The 12545-nt window shown below is 36.9% G+C and overlaps 1 protein-coding gene across 1 annotated transcript in view; it reads left to right on the top strand.

The window, feature by feature from the left end:
* LOC110112346 (AUGMIN subunit 6) overlaps nt 1-10883 on the top strand; it is a 44551-nt gene extending 33668 nt beyond the window's left edge. Inside the window, exons 10-13 of the mRNA XM_020844541.2 lie at nt 1045-1200; nt 1349-1592; nt 1719-2009; nt 10482-10883. Coding sequence (XP_020700200.1) covers nt 1045-1200; nt 1349-1592; nt 1719-2009; nt 10482-10567 — 777 coding nt within the window. The 3' untranslated portion in view covers nt 10568-10883. The remainder of the gene's footprint in view (nt 1-1044; nt 1201-1348; nt 1593-1718; nt 2010-10481) is intronic.
* The last annotated feature ends 1662 nt before the right edge of the window (nt 10884-12545 follow it).

The following is a 12545-nucleotide window of genomic DNA, read 5'->3' as shown; positions in this document are numbered from 1 at the left end:
TTAAAATAGAGTACAATATAAAAAGAATGTAATGTATTTAAAATATTTAAAAATTTTGAACGAGTGTAAAACATATAGAGGTGATTTTTTTCTGTTGGTTTAAAATAAAATGAATGTACTGTAAAGCCGATCAATGATAGGTGCTGGTGGTCGTTAGTGTTGGTCGGTGGCGATTAGTAGCGGAGGCGGGGTGCAATGGTGATGGAACTGAGTGGCGGCGACGAGTGGGTGGATGCCGATGATGGTGGTAGGTGGTGGTGGTTGGTTTGGAATTCTACCAAACATAGACTAATTTTGAATACATATAAAATGTATTGATTGAATTTGGAATGCATCTCTGCTACGCATAATTTATTTTTCATCATGCTAAACGCTAAAATTCCTAAAACTTCTATATTTGGAATACTTTGCACTCACTTTTCATCAAACTAAGAAACTCATATTTTTTATTTATTCAATATTTTTTTAATAACACTTTTTGGAAGTTTTTAATTATAATCATTAGATATTTGAATTGAATATTGGGATCTTACTGATGTGGCCCATAATCTTTCTTGGATTAACACTGATGTTGTCGTGTCCCAAGCCCTGGATGAGAAAAGTTGAGGGTTACATTAGGCAGTCGACAACAAGCATAAAATTTGTTAAATATCATGTCATTAATTTTTTAATATATTGTTTTAATACTCGGATATTCCTTTGTAGACAATGGTGAAGCCAAAAAATTTTTATCGGGGGCCCAAGAGTTCGGTCTAGAGAAAGAAATTAAAAAAAAATCCAAAAAAAATATATATATATATATATATATATATATATATATAACCCAATTAAAAGTCTAGGGCTGTTGCAACAATGATACCAAATAAACTTGATTTGCTTATAGTTTTCCAGTAACAAAACTCTTTCTCTGGCTCATATTATAAAGCCATAGTGTGATTACCTCCTGGCCGTCAAATTAAAGGAAGACTTTCTAAATTATGAAGTTGTCATACTCTTTATTTTGTTCTCCAAAATATGGATTAAATATCTCTTGCTTAAATACAGGGACTTATCAGTCAACTTAAAGAAGCAGTCCCAACAATGCAGAAGTCAATAGCAGAGCTGACAGAAGAAGTGAATAGCATATCACCAATTGCACTAGATGAATATAATGAGCGATCAAGCTCACCAACACAGGCCCAAAGCAGTGGAAGGATTCAAGTATGTAGATAGCCCTTCTACTTGAGTAGTATATTTATGACGCTGAGTCATTGTCTTTGATTTTAATTTTAATTTTACCTTTCCTTAATCTTGCCATTTGTTGTTTGCCTGAAACTGTTTAATTGCTTGTGGTTGCATTTTGTGGCAGGAAAATACAGATCAACTAGTTGAGATGGCCTCCAACCTCTCCCTTCAATCTGGAAAGGCTTCGGGCAGCCCGCCTCTTAAACTTCCACATTTGTTTAGTCTAACTCCAAATTCATCAGGAAAGAGTACGCATACTGGAAAGCGGCATGCCACAACTGTTCTACCGAATCAGTCAGAAAATATTCCTACTGTGAAATTTGTAGGCCAACCTTTTGAAAATGATTATGCAGACGTTGCAGCAGAAGGTTTGCATTCATTACGTGCTATTTCAGCACTTCCCTATGAAAGTTTCTTATACAAAAAGTTATCTTCTTTTGAATAATGGTATGGCAATGACTCTCAGAACAATTGTTTTCTTTCCTGGTATGCAGATGGGTATTTATATGCTCTAAATCTTAAGCGTACTGTTCGCGAAGCTGCATTGTCAGGTCCATCTAGTAATTCTGAGATATCAGATGAGAAGAGCAGTGATGAATCCGAGCATTTCTTTGTACCGCTTTCAACCAGCCTCCCTGGAAAGGATGCTGATGCTGTGGTTAGCCGAAAAAAACAGCTGACCTTCTCTTCTCCCCCTGATACTGTGGAATGCCTTGACCAAGTGTTCTCGCCTGTATTTGTGATGAGTGATTATTTATTTGGAGACGCCTATGAAGACTTGCTTGGTAATGTTGATCTAACTCCATTGTTTCTTATACTGCTTTTCCTTCATTCGATGACTCAGCCTGGCATATGGGTTCATTGGATCCATAGCATACTCCTAGTGCTATATTTTTTGAAAGAAAATTGTTGCGTCTTGGAATATTTGTGAGAGTAGAGAGATATAGAGTTTAACATCTAAACTTTATACGAAGATCAAGCATACAAATAAGATAAGAGAGGGGTGCAAGAGTCATCAGAGACACCGAGATTTTTATGTGGAAAATCATGAAAAGGGAAACAAATTATGGGGCCTGACCCAGTTAAAATAATTCCACCAATGCTTCTTATTGATTACAAATGATGTCATTTCTTCGGGGGAAGACATTGGCTCAATGTACACCATATAGAGCTATTACACACTTGGGGTTAGAAGAATTTAATGACATGAGAGTTGTGCTCAAGAGAATGTTGGGTTGTTCTTTTGGTTGGTAGGACCGTAGTCAGGCGAAGGAGGTCACGTTGAACTGTAGTTGGGAGACGATGGTCAGAGGGACTGTAGTTAGTGAGCGACGGTGGTCGAAAAGATCATAGTTAGCCGGCGACGGTGGTCGGAGGGACCGTAATCGGCGGGCAATAGTGGTTGGAGTGATCATAGTCGGCGACAATGGTCAGTGTGGGCTCCAAAAATTCGGCCCCGGCCTGCGCCCGATTGTTGCTTTCCTTTCTTTGGCGTGGGAGTTTTAACGGAATAAGTTTCGGGGTAAATTTTGGAAGACAGATGGGTTTGTAGATAAGACACTACCCAGAGATTTCGTCCTCATTTTGTAAGGACTTTATGATCTGAGTTCTGGTTTCATATAGGCGTAAGCCCCTATAGTTAATTACCCCTCTCGATCACGAGAGAGAACTTTCGATTAAGGCTAGTCGTCAATCAGATGCATATAAATATGTGTTATCTGACATATAGTAGCAGTATGGGTTTGGGATTTAGGAATTTAAAGGATTGGAAGATTTAGAGATTTGATATTTAAAATTGGAAATTGCACCATCTTTCACTTAAAGCAGATGGTAGGGGAATGGATAGACCTGATCAAGATCCCATGGTTCCATCGTCCCGGGCCATCGTGGTTCCTGGTCTACTTAGTCAGAGGAGGTAGTTGACCCAACCTGACGGAAGGATCCTTGTCGGCAGCCATGAGTTGCTTTGTCCAAGGGAACTTTGTAGACCTGAGGTGAATGTTTGTCTAGGGGATAAATTTGAATCCACCTTAGCTAATAGAGAGCTTTGTGCCTTATCGATCATATCCTATTGATTCATATCTCAAGGATTTGATGCCGCTAAGGAACGTATTGGCTCTGGCCATAATCGATATTTCACGGTGCCATTTGGCAGTAAAACCCCTCGGTTTAGATGTCCCCGGGTCATAACGTTTATCCTGTGGTGTCATTTTGCTGCAAAACCACCTGTTAGAGGGCACATACCACAATCCTTACTGGCAGGAGATTGTTTGAGAATGGATCCTAGTGATAGTTTTGACTAGGCATTAGCTTTATGTGAGCTAAAGTAAATTTCAATTTGTCCACCTCGGCAAACTGTTATGGATGATGGGTGAATTTTTCTTTAAGTGATGATGGATTTATTTTAGTTTTAAATATTTTGGATTTTTGAGTTTTTGGATTTTGGAGTAGTTGATTGACATTTGAAAATATTTGCGAATCCCTCCGGTTGATATCTACAGTCAACACGGCCATCATCGGGGTAAGTATTGGATCATTTTCATTTGAAAATATTTGTATTTATGGATAAACATTGTCGACTCTGTCGAGTTATTAGCAGAGGATTGGGTTTCACAGGCTTTATGTCTTTATTAGTGAATTTTCTTTGTTATAAGCCTTGAAGGCCTAATAGGAATGTACTAAAATAAATATACTGGTCACCACAACTGTATATTTGTTTGATGGTTCGAACTTTGTCGACTCCTATTGATCCGCATAGAAGGATCGGGTTCAAACTTGAATTCATTTGTTGACCCGCGCAGCATTTTTAGACGTCACGTGTGTAGCAATAACACGCTCGCCAGAGCCCATGCGGGTGTTTGGCGGTATTTTATAATTATTTGTGGAACCTTGTCGACTCCTATTTATCTACTCAAGAGGATCGGGTTTGAATTTGAATTCACTTATTAACCTGCGCAGCTTCCCTAAATGTCACGTGTATACTTATAACATGTTCGTCGGGGCCTATGCGGGTGTTATGATTGTATTTATCCTTTGTGTACCTATATGTATACAAACTATGGTGCACGTATAGGAGATATTCTTGGAATATTTGTGAAACGTCTTTTGTCCGCTTGCATGAATGTTGCAGATCCAATGACATATTGTAGCAGCTTTTGGATTGAGTTGTTTGCTGCATTGTACAGATAGACTGTCGTGCACTATTTGTTGCTTTCTGTAGGTAAATTGTAGTACACTAACTAATATCCTGCTTCAGGTTGGTAGGTGCTGCCATCTGCTGCAGCTCCCTTGTATCTTTCTTTTGGGTGGCATGTTATATGTACGACAAAACTTCTACCACTGCTCGTAGGAACTTGCATTCATTTTGTATTATTCACCTCTGCTTACATAAGATCGGTATATTCAGTTGTATGCATGCATATAGCTGGTCATAGATAGGATCCGACATTTATTGCACACTGCTCGTTGTATGTTGACTTTCAACATACATAAGTAATTGCATTATTCATCTGTGACTTCTTTACTACCATTGCTTGAATGTCGGCGTATCATTTACCATTCACCGCTTTATAGGTTATTTTGCTATTATGTTGTTGCTTGGAAGAATTTGACATATTATCTTGCAAATTCATATTTGAAGATATGTTCTTTGTTGTATTTAAAAGCAATGAGAAGGAAATACATTTGTTTGTCTGATTGATATGCATCAATCATCCTCTTCTTTATGTGGATTGCATGATATTCATTTGGATGTGTATCACTATTGCTCATGCGTACTCACATATATCCCATAGTTCTTTGTAAGGAATATCATTTTCCTTTACTAGTTAGTGGACATTGATTGTATGGATATCATAATAATGACTGCATCTTCTTGCATCTCTTTAAGTATTTGTAGGGATTGCTACACATGTTAGCAAGACAATGGATGTCGGTCAAAGGTGCTTCAATTACTTGTCACGCATATGCAATATAGTTCTATTTGACGTGAGTCTCACATTTATTTGTTGATATGCATTTGATTGATCAAAACTATAACTTGATTTTAGTATCTTCAAAAATGAATTTAATGATCTTGAAGTTCAATTCTTTGTTGATCACTCAGAGGTCCATGTCATTCTGCCCTTTGTTTAGATCCAATATCCAAGTACAGAATTGAATCTAGTTCATGTTTAATTCGGTGTGCAGATTCAAACTGTCCAAATCTTACCCAAGTCCCTTGTAAATGTTCATTCAAGCTTAACTTCGATGTTTGCAAGTTTGATTGATATTCAATTTGAGTGAAGGTTCTTTATGTTTGCTCAAATTAGAGTTCAAATTAAGATATTTTGCTAAACTTTTTAATGAAGATTGTGAAAATAAGATTGACTATAGTGACCTTAGCACCCTAAATGAAAATAAAGATTTCTGTTTTTATCGGCGTATTAGTAAAACTGAAGTTAGAGTGACTTTAAAGAAAATGAAGGGTGGAAAAGCTGTTGGACCTAATGATATTCCAATAGAGGTATGGAAATGCTTAGGAGATGAAGGAATTTCATGGCTTACTAAATTCTTTAATACTATTTTGAAGACTAAAAAGATGCTAGATGAGTGGAGAATGAGTGTGTTAATTCCTATTTTTAAGAATAAAGGTGATGTACAGGATTGTGCGAATTATAGAGGTATTAAGTTAATGTGTCATACTTTAAAACTATGGGAGCGAGTTTTGGAGCATAGGTTGCGGCGTGATACTAATGTTTCTCAAAATCAATTTGGATTCATGCCGGGTAGGTCGACTATGGAAGCCATACATTTATTAAGAGGTTTGATGGAGAAATATAGAGAAAATAAGGAGGATCTACATATGATATTTATTGATTTAGAAAAAGCATATGATAAAGTTCCAAGAGAAGTGCTATGGAGAGTTCTTGAAAAGAAAGGAGTCAATAATGCTTATATTCAAATCATTAAAGATATGTATGCAGGAGTTATTACTTGTGTTCAAACACAAGGTGGATTGACCAAGTATTTTCCTATTTCGGTTGGGTTACATCAAGGATCAGCCTTAAGCCCATATCTTTTTACTTTAGTCATGGATGTTCTCACTAGACATTTGCAAGAGGATGTACCTTGGTGTATGCTTTTTGCTGATGATATTCTTCTTGTTGATAAGACTAGAGAGGGAGTTGAAGGTAAACTTGAATTATGGAGGTCAACCTTAGAGTCTAAAGGTTTTCGCTTGAGTAGATCTAAAACGAAATATATGGAGTGTAATTTTAATAGTAATAGACCTAGTGAGGGGATTGTGACTTTGGGCGATCAAGTCATTAATAAGAGTACACGTTTTAGATATCTTGGATCTATTGTTCAGAGTGATGGTGAAATAGATGGGGATATTATCAGCAGAATTCAAGTTGGATGGTTGAAGTGGAGGAATGCATCGGGCTTGTTATGTGATAGAAATGTACCCCTCAAACTTAAGGGAAAATTCTATAAGATGGTAGTGAGGCCTGCAATGCTTTATGGTGCCGAATGTTGGCCTTTAAAAGAGAAGCATAATACTAAGTTAAGTGTGGAAGAGATGAGGATGCTCAGGTGGATGAGTGGCTTTACCCTTAGAGATAGGATACAAAATGAGCATATACGTGAAAAGGTTGGAGTAGCTCCAGTAGAAGATAAGATTAGAGAAAGTCGCCTTAGATGGTTTGGTCACATAAAACGGCGGCCTTGCGATGACCCGGTTAGGAGAGTAGAGGTATTAGATTTGACTTATGTTAAGAAAGGTAGGGGCAGACCTAAAAAGACTTGGTTAGAAAATATTAGGAATGACCTTTCTTTATTAGATTTAAACGAGAATTTGACTTTTAATAGGACACAATGGAGAAAAAGGATTCATGTAGCCGACCCCACGTAGTGGGATAAAGGCTTGATGTTGTTGTTGTTGTTGTTGTAATTAAGAAGGATTTGAGCCCGATATTGACGGGATGGATTAGGATAGGAGCATTTGATCGTCTCGTAAATCTCACAACAAGTTAAAGCCTTACCTTCCTCTTTTTGTAGCAAATTCGGGATTTAATAATTCCCCTGGTTCGGTGGATTTACGGGATTTAGCCGAAGAAGCTTGCGATAGGGAGGGATTTACGTTCACAGCTTGCGGCTCTCGTTTTTGCTTTGCCTTAAAATGTCGTGACTCCTGATCCAACAGGACGTCGTCGAGGGAGCAAAGTCGATCGACAACGAGGGAGGCGGAGAAGCACACAAAAGGGAGAAAGTTTCCTTCACAGGCAGCGAACTTTAGTCACTACTTCCCCTCTAAATGTCGTTACCTCCGATCCTAACAAGTAAAGGGAATGTCATCAAAGGTCACGGCTCCGACTCAGCTACGGATTCGACTGTTGGGGAAGATCGGAGAGGGTAGAGAAGGTTGGGAAAAAGGAAGAGCTACGAGAGATCACCAAAAGGGAGCAGGAGATGTTGAGCGGAAGCTTCGTGTGTGGAGATGTCGAGAATGGAGTTTGTGGTTTGCGAATGGCTGCCGAGCGTGAATGAGAGCATCGCTCTCATTTTAAAGGCGCGTAGAAGGTGAGGATTGAGGCCAGTGCGGGAATAGCAAAGAAGCGACTGTTTCGACGTCGATTCATCGTGATTTCGGTAGGATTTGTGATATCTGGCAGAGGCAGGTATGCATTTTTTATTATTTTTTTCTTTTTTGTTTTGTTTTCACAGCAGAGGTCAACAGTCAAGGGCGATGGTGGGTAGAAGGGACTGCAATCGGGCGATGGTGGTCGGTGGGACCTTAGTCGGTGAGTGACGGTGGTCGGAGAGATCACAATTGGCGGGCAACAATGGTTATAGGGACCGTAGTCGGGCGACGGTGGTCGGACAGATTGTAATATGCGAGCGACAGGAGATCGTACATATTGTAGTCGGCTGGCGACGGAGGTCGAAGGGGTCGTAGTGGGCGAGCGATGTTGGTCGGAGGGACCATAGCCGACGACCTGTGGTGGTTCGATGGTTGGAGGGACTATAGTTGAGAGACGATGGTGGTCGGAGGGGCCGTAGTCGCGGGCGATGGTGGTTGGATGGAGCTTGGTCGGTGTGCGACAGTGGTTGGAGGTACCATAGTTGGTGATCGATGGAGATTGGAGGGGCCATAGTCGGCGGGCGACATTGGTCGAAGGAACTATAGTTGGTGGGCGACAGAAGGTCAGAGGGACCATAGTCGGTGGATGATGGTTGTCGGAGGGATTATAGTCGATGAGCAATGATGGTCTGAGGGACCGTAGTCGGTAGGCAACGGTGGTCGGTAGGACCATATTCGGTGGGCGATAGTGGTTGGAGGGACCTTAGTCAAGCAACGGTGGTTCGATGATTGTCGGGTGATCGGGCTGTGGTCAACAAAAGTTCGTCGGCAGTGGTGCTTGGGTAGAACTCTAGGATCCTTGAAGCCTTAGAGCTCTCTCCAAAGCCAAATGTCCCTCTCATGAATAGAGTATCAGCCTATTTATAGCATGCTATGTAAAAATGGAGAAGTTCTAGGGAATGTTTAGATTGCTCCATTAGATAGCCCATACTGATCCCCTCGATCATAAAGCTTCATGCAACATATATGTGTCTTAATAATGTCAGAAATAAGTGATCTTGGGCTTGTTTGATTCATTTCGTCTAACTGCTCAGTTTGACTATAAACATGCTTTATTTGGATATCATTCGGTCACCCAATTAGTACTTTGAAGCTTCCAACTATGCTTCAGTCCCTTAATTTGGAGCTATTTGGGCTCGGATTGAAATGATTTAGGTGTCGCTGGGTTCGTCTCCTTGAGATGTTCAATTTGACTATAATGTTGCTGAAATTGGAGTTTGAATCGTCTCAAATTTAAATTTGGAAGTTTTTCAACATGAATATGCCTCGAGATTCGTGCTTGATCAAGGCAAATTTCGGTGGGGTATCAAGAATTAAAATCATTGATTTTACCTGAAATACTTGAAAAAGAAACGGAAATCTAACTACATTTACACAATCCCTTAGTTACATTAACCACTCTTCAAGCATGTGACAACGAACAACAAAATTCAAACTACAAATACTTGTGCTTTAAGAAAAATAAATTTCACATTGATGGCTGGTCCAAGGTAGTGCAAGGGAGAGCGAAGGATAGACTACTGGATTTTTTTTTTTAATAGAGACGTTTTGATGGGACTTTATTTGTGCTTCTTGCTCAATCATGCAACATGCAATTAGCAAATTAAGACACTTCATCTTAATTTACTATCACGATAAGTAATAGCGAATTTTTATAAAACTTCATGATGATTGGTCATGCATCGAGCATCCAAATATAACATCTGAGTAGATCTAGATAATGAGAGAAATAATTCATTATTTTTTACATGATATGATATACTTTCAGTGGAATTTATTCCAAAAAGGTATACACAAATGGTATTTTTAGTGAAAGGCACCGTAAGGTAACTTTTTTTTTTCGACAAGATATATTAAAGGATAAATATTCTTGAAAGTGAATAAATTAGATCATTAAGATGTCCTTAGATTGAGATTAATATCAATGATTTTGGTTTTCTATTGTTTGATAATAATATCATATATTAATCTTTTTTAGAATGGGTTTTTTCAGGGATAGTAGGCTATATCGTGAAAATAGTACTAGGAGTAAAAAACTGAAGGGCCTCATGCAGAACAAACCATCAGCTCAACAATGTAGTAAATAGGATTTTATCAATAAAAAAGCGAGTATGGAATGTTCTGGCTCAATTATTTGTTGAAAAAGGTCATTAACATTTGTAAAAAAATTTGAGGAAAATAAAAAATAATCTAGTGAACATAAACTCTTGAAGTAAGTGGATTTCATTAGATGGCGGAACATGTAAGGTTAGTATTGACTAGGGGTGTAAATAATGAATTCAATACTAAAATTTGACCTGAATATGGCATGAAAATTTAACTCAAATAAAATTTGGGTTGAGTTCAAGTTAGCTTAATTAACTCGAAATCCAAATGATATTCGTGATATTTTGATGGGTTCGCTTAACCTGAAAATAATGAATCAACTATTTCATTGTTTTTTGACATGAAAATTTTATTAAATGGTAAATTATTATTATTTTTGTTTAGTTATTATAAAATCAGAAAATTATAATATGTACTTTTAGGAGATATTCAACCCGTTTAATAAACCGGTCAATTCAGATTAACTATATTTATGTTGGATGTACAATCAAAGTGACACCCTTGATATTAACTTTAGTTTTTCTTGCAGCACCATTGTCGGAGACTGACACTGCTTTAATGGGAAGCCAAAGCTGGTTGGAGGACAACTCACATAATGTCGCAGGATCGTATTAGTGGTGCCAACAACTTCCAAGGGTTTGTTCCTTTGAATATAATTTAGTTCACATTATGTAAATCTTATTTGTTAATTCCATTTGAATCTTCTTCCCCAAGTAAAAATATTTAGTCTCAGTATTGAGTTTAGCTTAACGATCTGGTCTAGAATTCATCGGTGAGCGGGGCTGTGCTATTAACTATGCTGATCTACCTCATTTGGTTTTTGACTGTTTTTGTGAGAGGCTTTATGAGCGATTAATACATGTACTGTCGTGTACTTGTATGTATACAATTTTTTACTGTTCTATGATTTTTTGGGGAACATTTAAGCCATCTAAATTAAACTCACACACAAATTATATACATGTTTCAAATTTAGGACTTTTGGTTGAGAATCAAAGCTCTTTCAAGCAATAGATCACATGAACTGCATTCTATGAACGTGTAAACCACTTAGAAATGAAATACCAGTATTTAAATAAGTTATACAATCAATTCTACACATTCAATTTGAACTTATTTCTATGAGTTGTATATTTATTATTTGGTTGCAGGCAATTTCAGTTGTTTTAATTGTGATTTTCTATTATGTTGCTTTATGTGTGAATATATAAAATTGAGCGATTTATGGATTTTAAGATTTCGGTGGAATTTTACTTAACAAAATTTAGTCAATTTTATGAAATCATAAACATATTTTTAATTTGTCTAAAATCAAATGGGCATCCATATTGCTTCCGTTTACATCCGCAAGCATGTTTATTAGTAAAAACTTGAATTTGGTTTCTTAGGATCAAGCTGTTTTGAGCAATTTAAGCTTAGTGGTTGCATAGAAGTTTTATATAATCAATCTTCTGTAGTTTTATTTAAACATGCCCCAGTTTAGTTCTACTTTTCGGTAGATAATTTCTGGTCATTGGAACAACTTGAAGATATAAAGAACATGCTTTTATTTCACTACATGAGGTTATATGATTTTTTTTGTCTGTTTTATTAAGAGTTTAATTTTATTTAAATTTAATAAAAGACTTTTTTAAGAATTTCTAATTAGGTCTTTTTAAGTATATATTTATATTTTTTAATATTAACATATCTATTCTCTTGATAAACTTATCAGAAGGCTGAAGTTTTATGTGAATAAACAATCTATGATGACTCTAAGCTTATTTCATTTGAACTACTTGAAAATGCTCACAATTATATTCGCATATTGTTCATACTCAATGTCATGCGCAGCTCTTCTTCAGGTTGGTTTTTTTATTCTCTTGAGAAAGGAGTTCAATTTTATTATAAAATGAAATAAAAAAAAACGAAGGCAAAGCCACAAAAACAGTAGCAGAGGTCTTCAGCATCCCAACTTACAAAGGCATTCAATATCTGGAAATAAATATAAGTACAACTAGACACCAACAACACTGGCCAAAAAGCGCCGGCTAGCCAATGTTGGATTTTATTTCTTAATGAAACAATAGTTGAGAAGATTAAAAAGAGTACAGTAGCTCAAATGATATGGTAATTACATGTGTTAACGATGATAATTGGAATGATAATGAAAAATACCTCCATAAGTCCAAATCTAATGGCATGAACTTTATGAGGTAAAACACTAATAAATTTATTTCACCTTTAAAGCTTAGATTTGACTTGGTGGAAACAAGTAACAAGTTTTCTTGTTGAATAGAACTAATTAGTTATGTATATGGTAATCATATTTCTCTGCCCTCAGGTCTATGTTAAACTCTTTTCATGATTATATTGGTCTCATTGGTAACATTAACAAATCCGTTATTTGGTTCTCTAAATCTATGAACCCTTCAAGCTAAGATCATTACCCTCAAAATCTCTATGCAAATTAATGAATGTACCATAATATTTTTAAAATTATAGGAGAATGATTTAAAAGATTAATTTGACGCTCATTGATGAGTGGGTAAATCATATAAGTAAAAAAGGTAAATATTTTCATAAATTAATTTATTTCAAAGCCACTCTACCT

Source organism: Dendrobium catenatum, unplaced genomic scaffold, assembly GCF_001605985.2.
Source record: "Dendrobium catenatum unplaced genomic scaffold, ASM160598v2 fragScaff_scaffold_1375, whole genome shotgun sequence".
NCBI lineage: Eukaryota > Viridiplantae > Streptophyta > Magnoliopsida > Asparagales > Orchidaceae > Dendrobium > Dendrobium catenatum.
Note: the sequence above shows the minus strand (reverse complement) of the source record. Positions and strands in the feature narration are given on the sequence as shown.